The sequence below is a fragment of the Stenella coeruleoalba genome, assembly GCF_951394435.1.
Source record: "Stenella coeruleoalba genome assembly, chromosome: 1".
Classification (NCBI taxonomy): domain Eukaryota; kingdom Metazoa; phylum Chordata; class Mammalia; order Artiodactyla; family Delphinidae; genus Stenella; species Stenella coeruleoalba.
Genome location: NC_137169.1, coordinates 85,780,489 through 85,804,897, shown reverse-complemented (window position 1 = coordinate 85,804,897; position 24,409 = coordinate 85,780,489). Strand labels below are relative to the sequence as shown.

At 33.9% G+C, this 24,409-nt stretch overlaps 1 protein-coding gene across 2 annotated transcripts in view; it reads left to right on the top strand.

Moving 5' to 3' along the window:
- DPYD (dihydropyrimidine dehydrogenase) overlaps positions 1-24,409 on the top strand; it is an 814,043-nt gene that overhangs the window by 93,488 nt on the left and 696,146 nt on the right. For both annotated transcript variants that reach the window (XM_079926015.1, XM_079926014.1), the window contains exon 3: positions 18,225-18,307. In XM_079926015.1, coding sequence (XP_079782141.1) covers positions 18,225-18,307 — 83 coding nt within the window. The remainder of the gene's footprint in view (positions 1-18,224; positions 18,308-24,409) is intronic.

Here is a 24,409-nt window from a genome sequence, read left to right as displayed (position 1 = left end):
TCCTGAAATCATTGGTTCTAGCTGCTACACTCCTTTTTGGGCTAGCAATGGTCCTGTTAATTTGATGTGACTGCAGAGTTTGTAATGTTAAATTCAGCAATAATACTCAATTTCCATTATTTACCAATTATTTAGTGCACATAACTATTTTCCACTCTGAGATTTCATGGAAAGGACATAGTATTGGATAACATGGAAAATGTGACTATTGATTATAGTTGACTGGCAAAATTTCAAAATTTTTTCCAGAATATCTTTCATGAAATTAATATTTCAGGAAAATATACCCCTTTTTCACCTGTCTTTGAATACCCAGAACTTTCAGCCACTTGCCTTTAACTATTACATCTAGCCATTTTGATAAGTTATAGCATTGATGTATTCAGAGAACTGGAACTTTTATCTTTGCTAATTCTAAAATGCTTGATATGGTGAGAAATACACCAAAAATATTTCTTGGTATTTAGCTATTAATTAAGTATAAAGATAACTATCTAAGACTTTGGTTTTTATTATGGTTACTAAGCTTATATCAGAATTCCATCTTTTAGTCTAATTTGTTTAATCAGAAAAAAATCAAAACACACCTGTAATTTATGATTATTGGACGAAAGGGAGAGAACTTATTTTTCATTTCATACCTCCTGAAATGAAGGTTATACTTTTTTACAAGAAAGATAGAAAAATCATATATTAACAGATGATAAGAAACTTGACACATATTTCAGATACACAGATACTATGTTTCATGTGTTTCTGGTGTTGAAAGTAAAAGGATATATGTCTTAGAATTTCTACTCAATTGTATACCTCTATGTGCCTACTATCTGCTATGTTAGATTTCTAATCAATCAATATTTTTAAAAAATTGTTAGCACATTCAAGTGTTTAGTTCGAGGATGGAGGGTTCATGAGCACTGAATTTATACTTTCCATATTGATCCACTTATTACTGATACTTAAAATTTTAGAACTGATAATCACTGTTCTGGGCAATATAAATTATTTAATCAGTTCCAAACTTTTGAAATAATTGTCTGATGTTTTAGAAACCAGAAACAAAAATTATAATAGGAGTTTAGACTATAATATATTGCTGCAAGGATAATTATTAAGGGAAAACACAGCTGACATTTTCTGATTTATGCACACAATCAGAGATGGAGTCCAAGGACTGTGACATAATTATCTTCATGCTAACAATTTTTGTAAATCTCTTGACGGAATTTTAGCTAATTTTAAAATGGCTTCTGAAGATTAGCACTTAAAATTGTTGGGGAAAATAGCACAATTTATTAGCAAGGGTATAATTGTAAACCTTCTAAATACTCATTGTGAATATCATTTAGACAGTAACTCCTGCTTTAGCAGCTGGTATATAAGACACCAGTTTATGGAGTCTTGAAACAACAGAGAGTGGAATCTAATTAAAGAGGATTACATGCCAATGAAAAATTATTAAAAACAGACTAATAGACAATTGTTATGAATTTAGAAGTCTCTGCCAACTTCTCTTTTTGATACAAATTTATGTAAGTAACTGTCAAGTAAAAGCCTTTATTTCTTCAAAACCAAAAGGATATTAGAAGGCTTCATTTTTGTGACTTAAAAATTATTGCTTTTCTGAATTTTAACTTAACACAAGAACTTAAATGATTCTATTAAACTTTTTTCACATATTTAAAATGCACGTGTGCTTTTAAAGATACATGATTAGAAATACTATTTTAGGGTCTTTTGTTTGTTTGATATCTATCTAGTACCAAGCATTCCATGTTTATAGAGAAATCTTAGGCATATGTTTTTGTAAACAAAAATCAGTTTATCAGTTTAGGTACTGTTTATGGAGACTTATGTTGGATTGGATTGCATAATTTTTTTTGTAATGTACATTTAAAATTTTTGATGCACTAAAGATTGTTAAATTTCAGTACTTCCAGTACTGAATTACTCCTTCCTGTTTGAATTGACTCACTTTGCTGTGATCTCAAGGGTTTTATTCCAAACAAGAGAATGAGATAGCTTAAAATGATACATAGTCAGCTTTTAATTATTTTTTAATAGAATTTTAAAATAAGTGGTCCTTCCCAGCACTGGAGAAAAGACTATGTTTGTGTATGTTCACTTCTTTGAGTTTACCTGATGTCTAACTTTACATCGTACATGCTATGTATGGTACTGTTGTAATACATTATGCATTGCATTACGCAGCCATATGGTCTGTAGACATTTGTAGATTTTGACCAAAGTAAACATACTAAAGATTAAGTGCTGAACACTGAGAATGATGTGTTTTCTGTGTAATTAAGTGCATGAATAAGCAGATTGGATTCAGTAAATGAGACACTTGTTTAAGATTTTTAAAGTGGATGATGTTCCTAAAGACAATCCTTCACGTGAAAAACTTAACTATCTAAAATTGTCTTTGAGATGTAGAAAAATACCACTGATGTCAGAGTAGTAATAATGGAATTATTCCACTCCCCCAACACTGTCAACCTTGACCTCAAACTTTTCCTCATCTGCTGAGATATCCCTATTCTGGAAAGAACACCCACTGCTTCTGAGATAAGCTGCCCAAGGACAAGGGATTGTTTAATTTTAAAGCCTCCAGATTATATCAAATTTTTAATTTTGAATAGGCTTAAGATCCTATATAGAACAACCGTGTACCTCTGCCTTTCTAGTGGTGGTAATTAATTTAGTGGGGGCATACTGATGTTAGTAAAACTATTAGTAAATAGTTTATTTTCAAGCTTCCACACGGCAAAGGTAAATAGCTGTTGGATCATGTGGTTGATGGGCATTTTAATGTAGATTACTCAGACTGGTATTGATCCTTCTCTACGATAACAAATCAGCCAGTATATGAAGTGCTTGGTACCGTGAATTTATTAGTATTAAGAAAATGAATTTAATTTTTTGTTTTGGTAGAAATACTTTTTATAGAAATTAACTCATAAATATATAACACTTGAAGAGTTGTCTTTTGGGAATGTTCTGATCTTCTTGGAATTAGGTTTTTCTTATTGGCCTCATTTAGCATAGCAGGGCTCAAAATATCTACCAGAGGGTTATTTGAAGGTATACAAAGTTCTGTCATTTATTTGAAGTTCATAGCAAGGAACTGCCAAAAGGGAGCTAATTCATGGTAAACCGTGGTCTGCATGCACTCCAGTGCTAAAGAGGTATTTAAATATGAGCGCACATACCCTAGCTTAGGAGACAAATAAGGTGATCAAAGCTTCTATTCCTTCTGTAGCTTTCTGTCCATCTTCCACCGTATCACTGAACACAGGAAGGTCCAGTTTGGCCAGTACGCTTTTGCTGTTCATCAAAAAAATATACACCCATGCTATTCAGTAGATATCATAGGCTGAACTGGATGAGAGTGCTGTAAATGAGCTAGGATTTGAAGCAGTGTCTTGAGAAAATGATACAAATGTAGATTATGATTTGTAATCCAATTTTTTCCCACTTTTCTTATTCTTAGCAGGCATATTCTATAAACACCATCAGTTTCTAGTACTTTCAGGATTTTTTTGGTTTTGTTTTGCTTTCTTGTTTTTTTTCCCCTCCATTTTAGCAATTTATTAAGTACTTAATTGGAAGTCCTTGTTTTCTTACTATAGTGACTTGCAAATAGTTTTCTTTTTGATTTTTTTTTTTTTTTTGGCACCGCAAAGAGCATTTTATTGTGACTTACAAGTATGTACAGGAAAAATTATCTTAAAAAGTTTGGGAGATTCAACTGGCAGATAAAGACTTGTTTGGGTTAGCTCTACCCAAATGTCCATTAAGAGTACTTAACTCTAGAATCATAGGAGAAAATGAGTTATAAAGCTCAACAAGGGCAGTGTCTATTCATGTCCAGTAAAGGCACTGGTAATGATCTCTTTGTGGAAAGCAAGAATACTCTATGCTGTCTCTTTTGAAGTAACACTTTTTAAAGTCTGATTTCTTTTCATTAGAATCTATGCTCACTAACCAACATTGATTTTTATTTGCCATTCCATATTGAATTTCCCGAAAGTTAAATTTCACTGTTTATGTTATCATAATAGTCTGGTCCATGTAACAGTTTAATGTAATAAATGACTGCATTTGCACTCTACTTTGCTATCTCTGTTTCATTTAACTTGGTTAATGTGAGACAAAATATGAAAGGCAGACTGACAAAATTAGCTGTTAGTTTGCAAGACTGAATAACCAAATTTGAACCATGAGGTAGTTGTCAAGATAAGGCTACAATGGAAGGTCTCTTGGAGGAAAGATAGCTAGCTGCCTTCACTGACATCGTTTTGCACTTTTAATTGAAGGTAGCATCTGATTCATGTATGTGAAAGTTCCTAGACCATCCATTCAACAAGCCTTTAATGGTTAACTACTATGTGGAAATGTAGTAGTAAATAAATTAATAAAAAAATCCTCTTGCCTTCATAAGTATAGTCAACATTTATAAGTAAAAAACAACCCCTTGCCTTTATGAATACAGTCAGTATTTTAAAAATACCATAACATGTAATATAATGTTAGGTATAAGAAATGTTATGAAGAAGAATAGTGAAGTAGGGAAAGGCGGCAGAGAGAGTGAAGATAAATTCATTTTTAGAGACAGTGGTTAGGGAAGATGTTTCTAAAGAAGTGCCATTTAAATAGAGACCTGAATGAAATGAAAGAGTAAACCATGTGAATATTTGGCAGAAGAACATTTCAGGCAGAGGGAACAGCATGTGCAAAGGTCCTGAGGAGAAAGGGTGCTTTTGTGTAGAAGGAACAGCAAGGAGGCACTGTCACTGGAGCAAACTGAGTTCAGGAAGCCTGGTAGCAAATGAGATCGGTCCTATCAAACAGAACTTGAAGGTGAGCAAACTTCGCAGTTGAAGTAGTAGATTTTCATTATTTAAATTGCTCTTTGAAAGGCTTTTCCCCCTCAAGATTAGGTGAATAAGGAAATAATAATGACTTCTACAAAGCAAATATTAAAGTTTATATAGTGATTTGAGATAGGCAGTGTCTGGCACATAGTACTCCACAATATTTTTTGAAATAATGATAATTGTTTTTCATTTGGTTATCCTGTAAACCAAGTGAGATTCATTCAAAATCTAACCATACGGGGACTTCCCTGGTGGTCCAGTGGTAAAGAATCCGCCTTCCAATGCAGGGGATGCGGGTTCGATCCCTGGTCAGGGAACTAAGATCCCACATGCCTCGGGGCAACTAAGCCTGTGCGCTGCAACTACTGAGCTCAAGCGCCTCAACCAGAGAGCCCGCGTGCCACAGACTACAGAGCCTACGCTCCCTAGAGCCTGCGCGCCACAACTAGAGAAGAGAAAAAACCCGCATGCCACAACTAGAGAGAAGCCTGTGAGCTGCAACTAAGAGCCCGCGTGCTGCAACGAAGACCCGAAACAGCCAAATAAATAAATATTAAAAAAAAAACGAATCCAAAAAAGACAAAATATAACCATACGTTATGTAAAGACCTATGTGGTAATTTGAATAAGAAATTAAGATTAAAAAGTAAATACTCAATCTTGAATTTTGTTTACCTCCTTTAGATATAGGAATTAATGCTCAGCAGGTAGGATTCTGCAGCAGAACTGTTTTTAATTTTTGCTCACCTTGGGAAAGTACTAAAATATTACTTAATTTTTACCATGAATACGAGTTAAAATTTAAAATACTTCAAGGTAATTGTAGCTAAAATACATTTTGACTTAGACTATGAGCCTGGAAATGAGATTTATTCTATCCATTTAAAAATGTATAGCACTATTTGAACAGTGCTTTCTTGTTTAGAGTATATTTTCACATACATGATCTCATTTAATTTTTCGTCACAACACTTTGAAGTGTGTGTCATTACTTTTATCATTTTCATTGATATCTTCATTTCATGAGGAAATATTTGCAGACTGAGATGTTAAGCATTTTCCTAAGAATATATAAACAGTTTACTTGCAAAGCTGGAACTTAAAAACAGATTTCCTGTCTCCACAGCTCCTATGTCTCCTACTATATTATATTCTATTTCACTGTGACTCATACGAGATTCTCCTAGACAGGCCTTGATTGTAAGCTGGCCACCATTAGTGAAATGACATTAGCTAAACATGATTATGTCTTAATGTTCACTGAAAGGATTAGACTAGTTAAGACATACCGAAGGGAAAAGCAATTATCTATTGAAATATGAAACTCTGGATTAGAACTGGAAATCGTATATTGGTATGAGAATATTCATCTGGAATTTTAAAAATCTGAATATAATTATTATTTCTTACTTCGGTCATAAAGAACTTCAGTGGGGCTAGTTCTGAGGCTTTTTGCTGAGTGCCAAGATTTAAAACATAACATTTTACTGGAAGAGTAAGTTCATCTAATTGACTCATTCTTTGGAGGAACTTAGACCTTAGGAATTTCTGACTTCATGAGAAACATAGGCGTTGGTATTAACTTTTCCCTGTTTACCTTACTGCCTAAAGAAAATCATTAAATTAATCAATGCTAAATTACCTTAGAGTTGTAGCTTTATAGCTTGGAGTGTGCTATTTTACGTAAATTGTTCAGATTTTGAAATGTAAATTTATTTATTTATTTATTTTCCACATCTTTCTTGGAGTATAATTGTTTACAATGGTGTGTTAGTTTCTGCTTTATGAAATGTAAATTTATAATTGCCTCCATAAAACTTGTGACCTCTGTGGTGTTAATTCCCTGTGGGTCCTGCAGGCTTCCAGTCATCTGAGATTTGTAATGATCGCATTAATATGTGATCATTTGTAATGATCACATTAATATGCAAGTATTCTTCCTCTGGATGTGGGACATACTTGCCTGATAATAGTTTCCTTTTTGAACTGAAATTGTGTTTTTGAACATGAAGAGGTTTTTTTTTTTAAACCTTCGTATCCCCAGTGACTACCGTGTATCTGGCACCTATTAGAAACTAAATGAATATTAAATGAATGAATGAGTGAATGACTTGCTTTCATTTTAGCTTGGCAACAGAATTGACTTTTGCAACATATTTTTTTATTAGTAATATGAATACTTAAGCATCATTATCAAACAGTAGAAATTTGCCAGCTTTTGGACCCCTTGCTTCTCAATGTACTTGGACATTATATTTGTAACTTTCATTTCTATGTCATCTAGGTCCATTACAAAATCATCCTTCCTCATATTAAAATTTGGTGCGCATAGACGTAGGGCTATAGATGGGCTTCAGGGGATCCACTGGCTCATTGAAATTGTATGTAGCATATTGTATATATATGCATATGAATTTTTTGTGAATATTTAATTTTTTAAGAGGAAAGGATCATGATTTTCATTATATTCTCATAGGGATCTTATGATCAAAACGTTAAAAATCTTCTTTTTCCCATAAAGACTGTATTGATTTTACTTTATTACTCATTAGAATCACTTGGAAGACATGAAAAATGCACTTTTTTCTACCTCACTCCATAATGTCTGATCCATTAGGATTATGGTGGGGTTCATGGATACTCTTCTTCTTCCTCCTCTTTATTCTTTTCCTTTGCTTCCTCCATTTATTGAAGACCTTCTATTTGTTTGGTGTACTAAGTGATTTACATGTATTATTTAATTTTGATGACCATGCTAGAAGGTTCAAGTATATTTTGCTTAGAATAAACTGAGTGTCCTGCCTAAGGACCTATAACTAGTAGGCAGTAATGCTGAGGTCTGAGGCTAGAGCCAATTCCACTACCTTTGCCTTCTCACCCCTCCTCAGCCCCTGTTAATCTGGAAAATTTTGACTCATTTCAAAGACATGTTTAGAAGCCATTAACTCATAGACATATCTGCTCTAGGAGAGTTAATTCCTCTCTCTTCTCTATATTATCACTGGATTGCGATCAATATGGGGGTCTTTTCTTATTTACCTTTATATCCCTGATGCTTAGTATGATGCCTAACAGTAGATTTTCAAGTTTTTTTTCTGAATTGAAATTTAATTGATTAACTTCAGCTTTTGTTATTTAGTAATTATGAGACTAAAGTTCTAGTAGCTGTGCCATTAACTCTCTGTGACCTTAATAATATAAAACTGTTTCCTCATTTATTAAAATTAATTTACTAATTAAAAAAATTGGTTACTATATAAATTTAGGTCCAATCTATTTAGTTCTAATTATTGTGATTATTTCATAAAGGAAATGCTGTCCTAATAGAAATTACATTATATGGTAATACCATCAATTCTTTTATTTAATAATGTAATTTGCTGAATTTTTTGCTTCTTTCCTGCCCCATCCAGCATGTGAATCACTAGATACTTGGTTGAATTTGTTATTGTTTGGTTTAGTTAAGCAAAGATACTTCAGTGATCGTGTTTAAATTTCTCAGCATTCAGAGATCTTCTTGTGTGTTACTTTGCCCCCATGTTGCTGTTGATATTTTACTCATTTGTTTTATCATACCTTTATACAATCCTTAATACAGATGAGATATTAAAACACTGTAAAATCTATCACAGTTGAAACCCTAGACGTTCTCTCAACCCATGGGGATTCATTTGGCAGGAGGCCACCAAAACCAGTTCTTTTTGATGCTTAGTTTCTAGTTTCTACTTTAATTGCTGCCAAAATCTGAGCACTTGGGAATTTAATTGCTCATTATATTTGTCACAGTGGTGTCACAGACCCAAATAAAGACTGTTGCATGCAAAATATTTATGGGTATTAATTTTGCCTAAACATCTGTATATTGGATTCCTTATTTTCTACCTTGTAAAGTGTAGCACATCCAGAAAGAAATAAAACAGTATTCTGTACAAACTTATGCCCCACTTTATTAGTAAGCTATTGTCCGTCCAATCCAGTTATCTAAACTTAACAACAAACGTCTAGAGGAGGACCTATGCAGAACTTTATTATATTCACTTTACTCAGTTTACTCTTTTGAAGCAGTCTCTGAGGGATTTGAGTCTGGCTCTGAGGACAGACTCCTTGGGTTCAAATCCCTGCTTTATCCCTTATTAGCTATATGACCTTAGGCAAGTTATCTTAATCTCCCTGTGCCTGTTTCCTCAGTTGTGAAGTATGGATCTCAATGGTTGTTGTGCAGATTAAATGGATAAAGTTCCTAGAAAAGTGTCTAACACAGAGTAAGCCCTTCATGTTATTAGCTAGTTTACTGTTAATATAATTCATCTTTATACGCCAAAAAACTATAACATTTACCTTGGTTGCTGATATGGATTTCCAGTTTCCTACTAATTAAGTAGAGATAACATTTGCCTGTTGTAGCCAATGGAATATCTGGTCAGCACTAAATTCAATACTTTTCATGTCCTTCCATTTTTTCTGTGTGTTCCCACTTTCTTGCTCCATGGTACTTAGGCTAATAGGCCTGTTTTTTGTTCCAGTGTTTTATTACTAATCACTGATTTTTCTCGTTCTTGTACTTGCTAATCTGAGGAGTAGTTTGTTCATTCATTCTCTCCCTGTGTCCCCTTTTCCTTTTTAGTTACCCTTTGCCTTTGCCTTCCTTCTTTCCTACAAAATAGATTGTCTGTCTTGCATCTGCTGTGATGGTTGCAGCTCTCTCATGCAATTATCTTGGTCAAAGGAAATTACGAGGCACTTGAAAAATAAGAAGTATCAGTCATCACCATGCGTGAGTTCATTTTTAGAATTGTTTGAAAGCTTTTTACATCCTGGAAAGTCCCCTATGCCTTACTTATGCCTGAAATTGTATTCTGGGATAATCCTACACTAACATATAGAATCCCCTTGAAACAGGAGGGAAGGGGGCAGGGCACAGCCTTTAAAATAATGACATAGCCATAGGACATTACAAAAACTGGTTAAAACCAACTAGGTACAAGATGGTGGAAGATTTGACTTCCAGTATACCTTGAGCCTCATTATATGCTCATTGTAATACATTAGCATGCTAAATGACACACGCACCAGCGCCATGACAGTTCTGAGGCCAACTATAAACGGTCAGAAAGTAGGTGGTGGCTCAATTCCTGGAAATCCCCACCCCAGCCCCCAAATAATTGGAATAATCCTCCCACTCATTAGCCTATGAAATTACCCAGCCCATAAAAACTAACCACCTCATATTTTGGGGCCTGTTGCCTTCTAAGATGGCCCGCACTCTGCCTGTGGAGTGTGTTTCTTTCTGAATAAATCCACTTCTTACCTATCACTTTGTCTTTCACTGAATTCTTTCTGCGACAAGAACATCAAGAACCTGAGCCTCGTTAAGTCCTGAGACCAGGTGTGTGATCTCAATTAAAAGACTGTGGGTTCAAGTCCCAATCTGGGTTACATGGTTTCACCCTGTAATGAACAGCGTATTAAGTTATTTGTTATTTAAACATAAGTTTATAATTTTTTTTAGATCCATACTCATATGAACTGGGCTGAGAATAGACTTTGATAGAAGACATTGGCTCCATTTTACTTACAGTTGTCCCTACTGTTAGGAAAATGTTACTAATGGTGAACGTGAGAGTGTCTCTCTGCCTCTCATCTAAAGCATCTGATGCTTAATTTTATTTATGGAGAGGATGAGCAGATAAAAATGTTAGTTTCTTGAGATGTTTATCTCATTCTGGAAAAAGACTAACATTTGTCTTAATTAGAATTTAACTCTTGTATCTCTTCTTTGGTACTTTCATATATTGTTCTTAAAAAAAAATCTTGGATTTGATTTCTTCAGGACACAGGTATTTTTGGTGAAGGTAACAATTAGACTGTTTAAATGTTTACAAGACTTATTTATTTCCTCTATTGTTCTGTTGGGCACAATAAGTTTTCTGCAGACTCAGGGAGTGTGAAACATGGAGCATTCTTTCCTTTTCTGTTATTCAATAATCATTTTGGGTTCCCATTCCACTTCATGGTAAAATATGTCATTTTAACCACTTCCAGATAAAATCACTATTAAATTTGAGGCTTCTTATCATTAAAATGAAGAAGTACCTTCAGATGCTCTGGAACACTTTCTGTCTCAGTCAACTCTGATATCTTTGCCTGTTCTCAATTCCTGGAGCCATAGTGAGCTCAGTGGGGCTACTTAAGGTTTCTGTGTCCAACTTTTCTCTCACTCTGTCTTTAGAAGAATGTTGTTATCTCCTATCTCTGTGGCTGGAAAAGCTAGACAATCAAGCAGTCTTTCCACCCTATTGTTTGTGTATGCCAAGGATAGGCCTTTAAAAACTCAAAATCCAGTAATTTTGCTTGTTTCTTCTTTAATGTCCTTCACGAACTTGTTTCTCTGCAGCAGTGGAGACCAAAATAAAGTTTAAAACCACAGTGCAGGTAGCTAAGAGGAGGAAAGTGATGAGGGATTTCAGGACCAGAAGAAAAAACAGACAAACAAGAAAATATATGTATTTTTTCTTTATGCTCTCAATTTACCACATAGAAGGGAGGCAAATGCATTTTTTTGTAGTAACATCTAGACTCGTTTGAGATTCTGAAACCATCTGTATAATTTTTAAAAATATAAATCTGAAAGAGTAAAATTTCCACAAGAATTCTGTTTTGAAAAGGTTGTCTACACATGGATTTTACTGTGAATTGACCTTTTTCAAAAATTGATCAGATTAACATTCACTTTTTTGAAATGATTTATAAATTATAAGAAATAGTAAAAGCTTATTTATTTTTTGCTTTTTACATTTTATTATACAGCTTTTCCCAAGGGACTCAGAAATGGATATTGGGATGAAAAGAGGTTTTTGTGGACTCCATCGGTGTTTGCTTTTGATTTAAGCTGCTGTGTCACACGGTTGTAGCAGGCTGCCTTAAATATTTGTTATCTATGACTTTGTTTTGCTGTGGGCATTATTGCTCTGGTCTAGGGAGTTACTTTAAATGGCTAAATTGAGATCTTAAAATTCTCTCTTAATTACAGTAGTGTGACTTTTCTAGCCTTTCCATTGATTTTAATGATTAAATCTCACATTTCCTATAGGTAGCGTCTGAGAAGACAGTACCCTAACTGAAGACAATTGTTCTTAAATAAATAGATTCAGATATAACGTTATTTGATTTTGTTAATCTCTGTTGGTAAAATCAAAGTTTCTAAGATTTTCTTGAAAACCAACCATAAAAAACAAAAATACCTCGTCAAGGTACAGATTTATTTCTATTAAATGAGTCCATTTAACAAACACATTTGTATGTATATATGTGTGTGTATCTGTGTATATATTTATGTATATCCAAAGTAGGAGATATATTAAAAATGAAAAATATGCCCAAAACAATTAAATAGAAATATCTATTTCCACATCTGATTTATAAACCACCTGTGGGGAAGTGATAGGTGCTGTTTTCCATATCAAGAGTCAGTAAAGTTTGAAAGAACAATGTTATGAAACCTTTTCCCAACTTAAGATTTAAATGTAAGACTCTTAGCAGTGATTCATCTAAATTGATGGGGTTGGGTTTATGGCAAATCTAGATAAAAATAAGTATAATTATATGACCACAGAGAAAACATGCATTGTTTTCCATTAACAGTTAAATTCAGGAACGAGAATGAGATATAGAATCAGTAATCCTGAATTTGAGTATTGACTCTACCATAGTCACATAATTTGGTTATATTTTAGATGAAAACAATTTGAGTTAGATGGGAAATTAGTTGGAATGAATAATCCCAGTCAATGATATTTATTTTTTCTTAATACTTTTTAAGCTTTTATTTCATTTTTAGCCATCTATTCTTGTATTATATTTATAATAGCATTAGCAACAAACCACCAAACCAAACCAAAAAGGAATTAGCTAAATAAGTAATAGCACATGGGTGCAGTAGAATATTATGCAACTCTAAAAATTGTATTGTGAAGTCTGTTTAGAATCATGAATAAATACTAGTCATCTGTTATTAAGTTTAAATATATGAAAGTTAAAAACAGTATATTCCAAATATTATATAACTAGTAGTTGTGTTTGGGTCTTTTCAGGTATTCGCTTAGCCCAAGTGGCACTATTTGAGTATCAGTTGTTCACATTAAGCTATGTTGTAGGTTGAATATAGCAAATAAGTGTAACTGATTTTATTATATGACTTTATTTTCTTTTACTGCTTTGTGTACATCCTTATACCTCTTTTTGGGTGTGCAAAAGTAAAGAAATCAAACTGATGATTGGAAACTTTTTTTGGACAATTTGAAATATTAAAACTTTCATGAACTCATTGGCAAATAATCAGGAGGCAGAAATCTTAATTAGTCAAGTGCATATTTAATAGAAAAAATAAATATTGGAAAAGTCCAGTCCTATCTTATATTAAATTTCTTTTATTGCTAGCAATTATTTTGTTTTATTATATTTTACAAAAATAGCATATTCAGCACAGAATATACAGATACTTTCAAAATCTTTAAAAAAATGCTTAATTTTTTAAATCTTGAAATCAAAAAGAAATATAAACCTGTAACTGAAACTTTGGAAAATATTGAAAACTATAAGTAAAAAAATAAACCCTTGTTTATTCAACATTTTGAGATAATCTGAGTTACTATTTCATTTCTAGTCTTTTTTGGCTTTGCTTGTTTTGTTTTCCAAAATTGTAATCATATCATACAACATATTCAATTTTATAGTGTCTTTTTAAAAAAAATTACACAATGTCAAATAAACATTGGCTAACTCTATCTAAACAGGATTTGTAATTAATGCATAATATCCCTCAAATTTAAAGTGCTTTATTTAACCATTCTTTTATGTTGAAAATTTAGAATCCCCCCCAATATTTCACTGTCATAAAAATGCTGCATTGAACACCTATGAACATAAAGCTTCTAAAAAATATTATTATCTCCATAGAAATATTTGAAAGGGCACTACAATCTGTTCAGTGTAAAATTTATATTTGTCCCCCCCCCCCCTCTTTTTTTTCCTGAATAAAGAAAGGAAAACTCTGCTTTCTGCCTTAGAGGTCCAGACTAATTTTTATCCCAGAAGTACTGGGAAAGTGTTTTTCAAAGGCCATCTAATTCAAATAATTTAGTTATTCATCTTTGCAATTATAGTCATATAAATGTCATTCTTTAAGACTATCACTCTATAGAGAAAAAGTTCATAGTTTAGTTAATGAAGTATCAAAAATTTATCAGGGTAAGTTACAGGAATTGGAACTTTAGTACAGAATTTTGGTAAATAATAAAATGTTATTTTATTATTATTAGCTGGTAGCTAATGCTTACTGTGTCAGATACTTTGAACTTCTTTATCTGCATTCTTTAACTGTAGTGATATATTACTGCATTATGATTCCTTCACCAGAATTCAAGCTCTCTTCTTAAAGCTTTTTATTGCAGTATTACATATGGAAAACTAAACAGATCTTAAGTATTCAGTTCCATGAATTTTCACAAAATGAATTAAACAGTGCCCTAGAAGACCCTCTTCTGTCTCCTGTAGTCAGTATCCACTAATTTCCAACACCTTCATTAGTTTTGCCTACTTTTAAAATAGTAGCTTTATTGAGATATATTCACATATCATACGGTTCACTCATTTAAAATGCATATAATTCAGTGGTTTTTAGTATATTCACAGTGTTGTGCATTGATCGCCACTAATTTCAGAAATTTCATGTCCCCAAAAAGAAACCCCGTTACCATTAGCAATAATTCCTTCCCTCTCTGCAGCCCCTGGCAACCACTAATCTCCTGTCTCTATGGATATGCCTGTATTTGACATTTTATATAAATGAATTGATACAATGTGACCTTTTGCATCTGGCTTTTTCACTTAGCATAACGTTTTCAAAGCTCATCATGTATCAGAACTTACCTTTTTATGGCTGAATAGTATATCATTATATTGGTATACCATATTTGCTTATCCATTTATCATTTTATTGACTTGCAGTTTTTCTACCTTTTATGTTATGAATAATGCTGCCATGAACATTTGTATATATATATATGCGGGTATATGTCTTGATAACTGTAGGCTTATAGTCATTTTTGAAATCAGGAAGTGTTAGGCCTTCAACTTTGCTATTCTGTTTTTAAGAAGGTTTTGGCTATTCTGGGTCCCTTCTATTTTCATATGAATTTTAGAATCAGCTTATCAAAATCTGAAAAAAAAAGAGTCAGCTGGGATTTTGACAGGAATCACATTGAAACTTTAGATTAATTTAGGGAGTAGTGCCACCTTAACAATATTGTCTTCTAATTCATGAACATGGATGTCTTACCATTTATTTTGGCTTTCTTTAATTTTTATCATGATGTTTTGTACTTTTCAGTACACAAGTCTTATGCTTCTTTTGTTAAAGTTATTAAGTAGTATTCTATTCTTTTTTATATTCTTATAAATGGAATTGTTTTCTTACTTTTATTGTTGAACTATTCACTGTAGCTTTGCTTATTTTTGTTTCCAAGTTATTATTTTTTTAAAGGTAATTTTTAAAAATTTATTTATTTATTTATTTTTGTCTGCGTTGGCTCTTCGTTGCTGTGTGCAGGCTTTCTCTAGTTGCGGTGAGCGGGGTCTACTCTTCGTTGTGGCATGCGGGCTTACTCATTGCGGTGGCTTCTCTTGTTGTGGAGCACGGGCTCTAGGCACCCGGCCTTCAGGAGTTGTGGCTCACGGGCTCTGGAGCGCAGGCTCAGTAGTTGTGGTGCACGGGCTTAGTCATTCCGCGGCGTGTGGGATCTTCCCGGACCAGGGCTCGAACCCGTGTCCCCAGCATTGGCAGGCGGATTCTTAACCACTGTGCTACAAGAGAAGCGCAGCTTTGCTTGTTTTTGAAATTCATTTAAGTGGAATAATTTTCCTATGTGATCTTTTGTGTGTCACTTTATTTGATACTATGGGTGTGAGATAATCCATGTTATTCCACATAGATGTAGTTTGTTCATTCTCATTGCTATGTATTTTCCATTGTAGTAATATAACACAGTTGATTTATATATTCCATCTTTATGTGCATTTGACTTGTTTCCAGTTTGGGGAAATTTGGATAGTGCTACAATTAACATTCTTGTATACGACTTTAGGCAAACATATTACATATTTGTTCTGGGTATATTCCAAGACATGAAAATTCAGCTTTTGAAAATGCTACCAAAAAGCTTTGTCAAGTGGTTTTAACAATTTACAGTTCTACCAGCAGTGCTTCAGTTGCTTTTTATATTAAAAAAACCCACTTTTTTATCATCTATCTTTTTCATTTTACACATTTTCAAAGTGTGTAGTGATATTTCATTTTTAAAATTTGCATCTTTATCATGACTAATGATGTTGAGCATGTTCTTTTAAATTAGTTATTTGTATAGTCTCTGTTATATAGTGTTTATATAAGTCTTTTGCCCATTTTACATTGAATTGTCTGGTTTTTTTTCATATTTACTTGTCGGAGTTCTTTATTTATTATAGATATGAGTAATTAAAACAGTGTGATACTAGCACAAATATAGGAAATTGAGCAGTTGGCCATTATGGACCCCAGAAACAGACCCTATGTATACTGTGTCTTACTTTATGGAGAAGATGAATTAAAGTGGGGAAATGATGGCCTTTTCAAAAAATAGTACTGATTTAACCGCTGACCTGTATGGTGTGATTTTTCTGTTATACACATATACAAATATCAATCCCAGATGAATTACACATCTAAATATGAAATGCAAAGTAATAAAGCTTTGTGGAAAAATATAGGAAAATAAATTTATAACCTTGAGGAAATCAAAGATTTCTTAAACAGGACACAAATAGCACTAACCATAAATTAAAGCAATAATAAATTGGGCCTCTCTAAAAATAAGAAATTCTCGGGCTTCCCTGGTGGCGCAGTGGTTGGGAGTCCGCCTGCCGATGCAGGGAACACGGTTTCGCGCCCGGTCCGGGAGGATACCACATGCCGCGGAGCGGCTGGGCCCGTGGGCCATGGCCGCTGAGCCTGCGCGTCCGGAGCCTGTGCTCCGCAACCGGAGAGACCACGACAGTGAGAGGCCTGCGTACCGCCAAAAAAAAAAAATAAAAAGAAATTCTCTTTATGAAAAGATACTATTAAAAAGTGAAAAGACAAGACACAGATCAGGAGATATTTGCAAGTTACATATCCAAAAAAGGACTTTGATCCATAATTCAAATTATTTTAGATACATTTTGCTAATTTTCAAGATTTTCATTGTAAAACATGTAACTATGTGTTAAAAAGGATCTTTGCCTTAATTTGGCCAATCTAAAAAAGATATCAAGGTAAGATAATGGTATATATAACAATGGGTTTTAAATCAATGAATTCTTACACATTGGAAATTATTAATCTAAATTCTGTATTTTTGTAAAATCCAGCATACTTATTTACAATTTAATATAGAACCCATTAATGTTAAAATTTTATTCTTTAGTTTTACTGTCTGTTAAATTAACTAAAATGCTAAATCCAGTTATTTTATTACCTAAATACATGAAATCTAATGTGCCAAAAGATTCATATGGATACATTTTTTAGGGTAAAATTTAATCCTATATATTATGTTCTGATAACTTATTAGGGTCATGTGAGATTAAGTTAGTTTTACATATAAAAACATAATTAAAATTAAACAAAAAAACTCTTAGAAAATTCAGTCCAGTAATGCTAAGAGCCTGATGCAATGTCACATAATTTTAATGAGTGGACTTATTTATTTTCAAATATATATACATATATATATATATATTTGTGAACAATTTGTATATAACTGTTATTTAAAGATCTAATTTTAAAATTTTGATTTCAAAATGTTTGAACTTTTATTATTATATTATGCCTGGGCTTTATCTTTCCATATCAGTAAATACTAATATTTTAGAACTGGGTATTTATCATATACAATTTATTGTGATTTCAAACTTTACTGACTTTCTTTGAATTCCAGTTGGCTTTGGTATACTTGAGATTATTTTAGAGAACTAATTTTTAAACCTCAAAACTCTAGAAGTTGTACTACTTTTATATAATACTCATTTCTTCTATTTACCCAATTTTGAAAAATTGATAAGAAGACTTCTGTGACAGCTGTAACATAAAACGTTTTTATTTTGTTACTGTTGAATTCACACTGTCAATTTTAATGAATCCTACCCAATTAAAATGGTGTGCATATTTTTGAGTCCATAATCAATATAATCAATTATATTTTACATAATTGCATAGATATAATTTTATCTCAGTATGTTGGGAGATTAATGCATTTTTCTAATATGTTGCAGAATTGCGAGAAGCTGGAGAATAATTTTGATGACATCAAGCACACGACTCTTGGTGAACGAGGAGCTCTCCGAGAAGCAATGAGGTAAGTCTGGGTCACCATAGCAACAGTCACAGATGTGGTAAAGAAAAAGTCATTCTTCATTATTGGGGGAACAAATGAGTTCATTGCCACCATTCAGCTCTGTTCTCTAAGGTATTAATTTGTCAGTGGAGAGACTTCCCTTGAGGCTGTACTTTGGTTTTGAAGCTGCATAAATGTTAAGCCTCAGTGCACAGTAAAAAATGTAAATGTTTAATTTGTTACTTAAAATGCTTGAGGGGTGTCTTGTTTTATATTTATACTAAACTGTGTGATTGAATGGAAATGTTGTTCATCTACGTTCTGCCTGTGTAAAAAAATAAATAGTACAATGGTGTTTTAACTGAGTAGTATTTTCTCCTAATTAATATTTAACTAAAATATTTTATAGGATTATACCATAGTATTTTTAAACTGATACACGTTTTCATACTATTATAAAGCATACAGATTAACTTTTTTTCAAATACAGCAGTCTATAATGAACCTGATGGGTTTTCTTTTTTTTCCTTTTTAACATTACTATTTCTGAATATTTTTCTGAAATCTCCCTAAACTTAATACCTTTTTAATAACTTTTAGGAAGCAGTCTTTAAATCCATCTGATCAGAATCAATGAAGGCTTTTACTAGACATTGAAAATGTGTGAAGAATAAAACTTAGCATCCTTACAGCTGGAGAAACGACAACAAATGATGTTAATCTTAAAAGTTCTGAGCTTGAACCTTTGAGTGGGATAATTTCCAATATATTTGTACAGAAATAGTATATTTGCCTTGATTTAGCCTGTGAAACTAAAATTGATTTTTAAGATATATCTGCTTCTATCCATGCTCATTTTTTAAGGGCTTAAATTAAGGCTAAAGGAAAAATTTTAAATAGGAGAAAGGATAAACCTGTGAAGCTCCCTAGAAGGGTATTTTGGGCACAATTTTGTTATTGCTGGCACACAGTTACCATATACTTTAGGCTAGAAGCTGCTCTCATTTAGTGACCTCCCTTTTACCACGCAAGCAGCAGGGGAAAGTAATTAAATTTAATAGAAGCTGCCCTCATTTTGAAGCCACTTCTATTTAAAACCACAGGGGGAGGTAATTAAATTTAATGGAAACAGTAGCTTCTACACAAAGATACATGGTACTTCTATATAGATGATTATGATGTCACAAAAAGAGGAATAATATATTACTAGTATTGAGAAATTACCAGCTGGAGCAAGTGAGCCTATTTTATTGTTAATGTCTTTACTAATAACAAAGAGGGAAAAATAAAACTGAGTCCACAATAGAGAGTTTGTATCTATATACAATGCAAGTGGGCATTCTCAGAAAGTAAAAGTTATTGAAAATAGTCGTAAATTTAAAATAAAGAGTAAAATGTATGTGGAAAAGGCCAATGCAGAAGTTATGACTGAACTGCTGTTTTTCAATATATTCTTTATCCTCTACCTGAAACTACCACAGGTATAAATTGAAAACATCATTTTTGTAAATGTTTATTGTAATAACTTTGAATATGTTAAGCATAACATCAATATTTATTTAGAACTGTACAGTTATTCTCTGTATTTTTATATCTATTCAGTTTGAAGTAAACCCATAGACCCAAAGGAAGACAAAGAGAATGCCAGCTCTGAAGCTTTGAATAAAAGGCCAAAAACATAGAAAGAATTGCAAAGGGGCAATGTGAATGAAAATGGATGTGAGTGAGGGAAATACAATGAACAAGGGAAGGATGTAATTAGTATAGAAAATTCATCATCAAGAAAAAAACAAATTGAATTATGGGAGAACTGCGTTGGAAGAGATTATAAAATTCTGCCAAATTTTGTAATACTTGCTATTTTCGAAAATTCTGCTTTTCAAAAAGTAGAGATGAATTAATGAGAAAAACAAGTATTACCTGATTGGAGTAACCTCTCAACCATCCATGCTATGAGATAAAGCAATAGGCTAGATAATTTAAATCAGCATTTAATCATATGGCTGTGTAATGTACTTTGTTTACGTTGGCAGGATATTTTACACATACACACACTCATAATCTTTAGATTCACTAAACACAACTAAATAATCTTGTTACCAAAAGCATTCAACAGTTTAGTGTACTGTGGGCCTAGCACTTTTAAAAAAACTTCTGGTTTTTGCCTTTAGAAAATACAGCAGGAGCTCATTCTTTATATGTGAGACTATGGACGCATATAAACAAAAAGTTATAATGTTATGTGACTAATAGAATAAAAGGAGAATGCATCAAGGGGCAAAAATTAATTGTTCTCTCATCTATGATCATTTTTATTGTCTTACATGAAGAGTGTCAAATCAAAGAAAACCATGGAGAGGATAAGAAATTTGATCTAGGCCTTGAATATGGCCAGTTTTACAGGTAGAGGGAAAGGTATTGAACAAAGGTGCAAGATGTATTTCAAGAACAGTAAAGTCGTCTTTAAAGACGTAGAGCAAATTTTTTTCAAGCTTTTTTGAATGTATGTTTTCCTGCAAAACTCACATAGGCAGAATTATTTGGTCAGTAATATCTCTCCTCATATGCCAAGAATCCTTGGGTATAAATAAAGCAGTACGAGGTTGGCAGGGATGGTGGGAACTATTCAGAATTTCAGAGTGTGAGAGGGGGCAGTGGGAGACAGGTATGAATAATTTGCCAACAATTTCAGTTAGCTCAGGGGCTGGTTTCAGGAGGCTTGTTGGAAATGTGTTTGTTACCATATTCTAGAGGTCAGTTACATAGAGTCTAGCTTGCCAGGATAGATACTTTAAATTACTTCAAGGAGTGATTGTGGTTTTTAAGGAAGGGTGACAGGATTAAATATATTGATAAAACTATGAAGATTATTTTACAACTTTTTAGAATTCTAATAGGGTAAGAAAATATAATGTGGGGATAGATACAATCATTCATTTATTTAATAAACATTTATTGTGTTTCTGTAATACACCAGGTAATGGGGTTACAGATATGAATAAGGGAATCTCTGCCCTCAAGGGGCTAATGGCCTAGTTGGGGAGACAGATACAAAAATCAAATGCCTGATGTGAAGACTCAGAGCCCCAGTACTTGAGTTGTTTCCCTGATCCCAAAAATGATACGGCATTTTTTCTCTTGGTCCATGGGCATGACATAGCTTGGCTATTGAACATCCTTTTTTTCTCACTAACTTAACCTCTGCAGCAGCCCTCAGGTGGCTCCGGGCACCCACAGTGGTACCCTCCTCCTGAGTGTGTCTGTAGTCTGGAGAAGTTGGAGCAAAACTTGACTGAATCTGAAGAGTGACAGACATTTTGTGGCTGCCTTGGTTGGGCCTTATCATCAAGTTGGGTATTACCTCCTCATTTATTAAGGTTCTACTAAGAACAAAAAAGAGAGGTCTCTGCCCTTGCTCAGTTCTCTGTCGTCTCATCCAATCCCTGTTCGTGGGCAGTCTTTGCCAAGCAATCTTGGGCCTGTTCTTTCATCAGTGTCCCAGCTCAGGAATCATTTTAGACCCCTCCGGTGCTTCTTCCTGATCCCAGATGTGAGGATCTAATCCTGGATGTGAGAACGTGTGGCCGGCTATTTAAAACGTGTAAGGGGATACAGCCTACTCTGGAATGTGCTGGCTAAATGAAACAAGTATTTTATTAGGTTTTAACTCATACCCAGACTGGGAAAAAGTAATTCAAAAGTTTGTTTTGGCAGTAGAGTAGAGGGTACAGTGGAGGGAATGAGAGATGTAGAGAAATCAGTGACCCCACTAAGATAAAGGTAGAAGGGTATAGAGGTCAACAGAGGAGAGTGTGTTTGAGAAATTTAGAAATATTTAGAAGGTAGATCTGATGAGACTCTGTGACTTAATAGCCTCAATATATTAAAAACTTGATTTAATCTCTGTTGCTCTGTTTAAAACCTTTTAAAGTTTTCTTATGCTTTCAGAATAAAGTCTAATTTATTTGTGTATCCTACTAGATAGTAAATCTCATGAGGGTAGGAGGATTGCTATTTTGCTCTCCTTTGTATTCTTAGCCTTACCATATGTATTCTTAGCATATTAGGTGCTTAATAATTATTTGTTGAATTATTGATAAAGATAAAAAATAAGAAGAAGGACATTTATCAAGGGCAAGTCAAAAAATTTTTTTTGACTTTGTATTCAACTTTTTTTCCCTTCCAGTTTTTTTTTTTTCAATCATTTTTTTTTTAACATCTTTATTGGAGTATAATTGCTTTACAATGGTATGTTAGTTTCAGCTTCACAACAAAATGAATCAGTTATATATATACATATGTTCCCATATCTCTTCCCGCTTGCGTCTCCCTCCCTCCCACCCTCCCTATCCCACCCCTCCAGGTGGTCACAAAGCACCGAGCTGATCTACCTGTGCTATGCGGCTGCTTCCCACTAGCTATCTACCTTACGTTTGGTAGTGTATATATGTCCATGCCTCTTTGTCCCTTCCAGTATTATTGAGATATAATTGACTTACAGCACTGTGTAAGTTTAAACTCAAATGTTTTTATTTTGAGTATTTGGATATACATTAATTAAGATAGGGAAAGAGAAAAGAAGAGGAGGATTAAGTAAGATGATTTTAGTTTTCAGATGAATTTGAGATAGCTATGGTAAACTCATGTGTAAATTTGCAGTAGGCAAAGGAAAATACAACTCTGCAACTCAGGAAAAAGACTGGAGGTTGCAGCCTGGGATTTGTTAAGTACTTTGATATTTGTAGCCATGGGAAAGCATCTGATTTCGAATGATAGTGCATGGAATCAGAAAGGAGAATCTAACCAGATGCCTAGAAAATACTTGGTTTAGGAAAATGTGTGTCAGAGAGAAACATATTTTGGGATTTAAACTTTTTTTTTTTTTTTGCGGTACGCGGGCCTCTCACTGTTGTGGCCTCTCCCGTTGCGGAGCACAGGCTCTGGACGCGCAGGCTCAGCAGCCATGGCTCACGCGCCCAGCCGCTCCGCGGCATGTGGGATCTTCCCGGACCGGGGCACGAACCCGTGTCCCCTGCATCAGCAGGCGTACTCTCAACCACTGCACCACCAGGGAAGCCCGGGATTTAAACATTTTAAATAACTTTCTCCAACAGAATAAATTGGGACTCTGATATGGTGTGTCTGAGCACTTGAACTGTGGCTAGTGTAACTGAAGAACTGAATGTTTAATTTTATTTAATTTTTATTAATTTAAATGTAAATTGTTGCATGTGGTTAGTGGCTATGGTTTGGACAGCATCGCCCCAGAGGGATGTTTTTGAGTTGCTAACATGACATTCACCTTTCTCTCACCGATGGAATTATCATCAAGGGAGAGTCTAGGGTAAGGTTAAACCATGTTCACACACATCACACATACACATCATGCACACTCTCAAAAAATGAAGAGTAAAACTGAAATCAGAACACAGTAATGGATATAAAACCAAAATTAACAAATATGATATGGAGGAGACAAGGTGACTATTATTTTCTAAAGACATGACTTGTATGTAGAAATCTCTATGGAATTAACAACAAAAACACTCTAGAAATTAATAAAAGAATTTAGTAATATGGTCAGTTTTAAGATAAAGATGGAAATTTGTGAACTTTTCTGTGTATTACCTATTCTATGAAGATCCTATGAGGTAGTTATATTAGAGTACCCCAATCATCCAGGACATGTTGAATTGCTCGGCAAATGGTATAAGAGACAGTTGTTTTGCTGTTTAGAGAAAAGAAATCACCTTATATTTTCACCTCACGGGTATTAAAGGAAGTTTCGTGTATATTAAAGAGCTAAAATAAATAAATGAGACAGCCACAGTCCAATAAACTATGAAAGTGACTATCTCTGAGGTTTAGATGGGGAAAGAGATAATAATCCAAAAAGTAGTTGAGGAAATAACTAAGCTTTGACTGCATTAAAAAAGCTTCTGGGGCTTCCCTGGTGGTGCAGTGGTTGGGAGTCCACCTGCCGATTCAGGGGACACGGGTTCGTGTCCCGGTCCGGGAAGATCCCACATGCCGCGGAGCGGCTAGGCCCGTGAGCCATGGCCACTGAGCCTGCGCGTCTGGAGCCTGTGCTCCGCAACGGGAGAGGCCACAGCAGTGAGACGC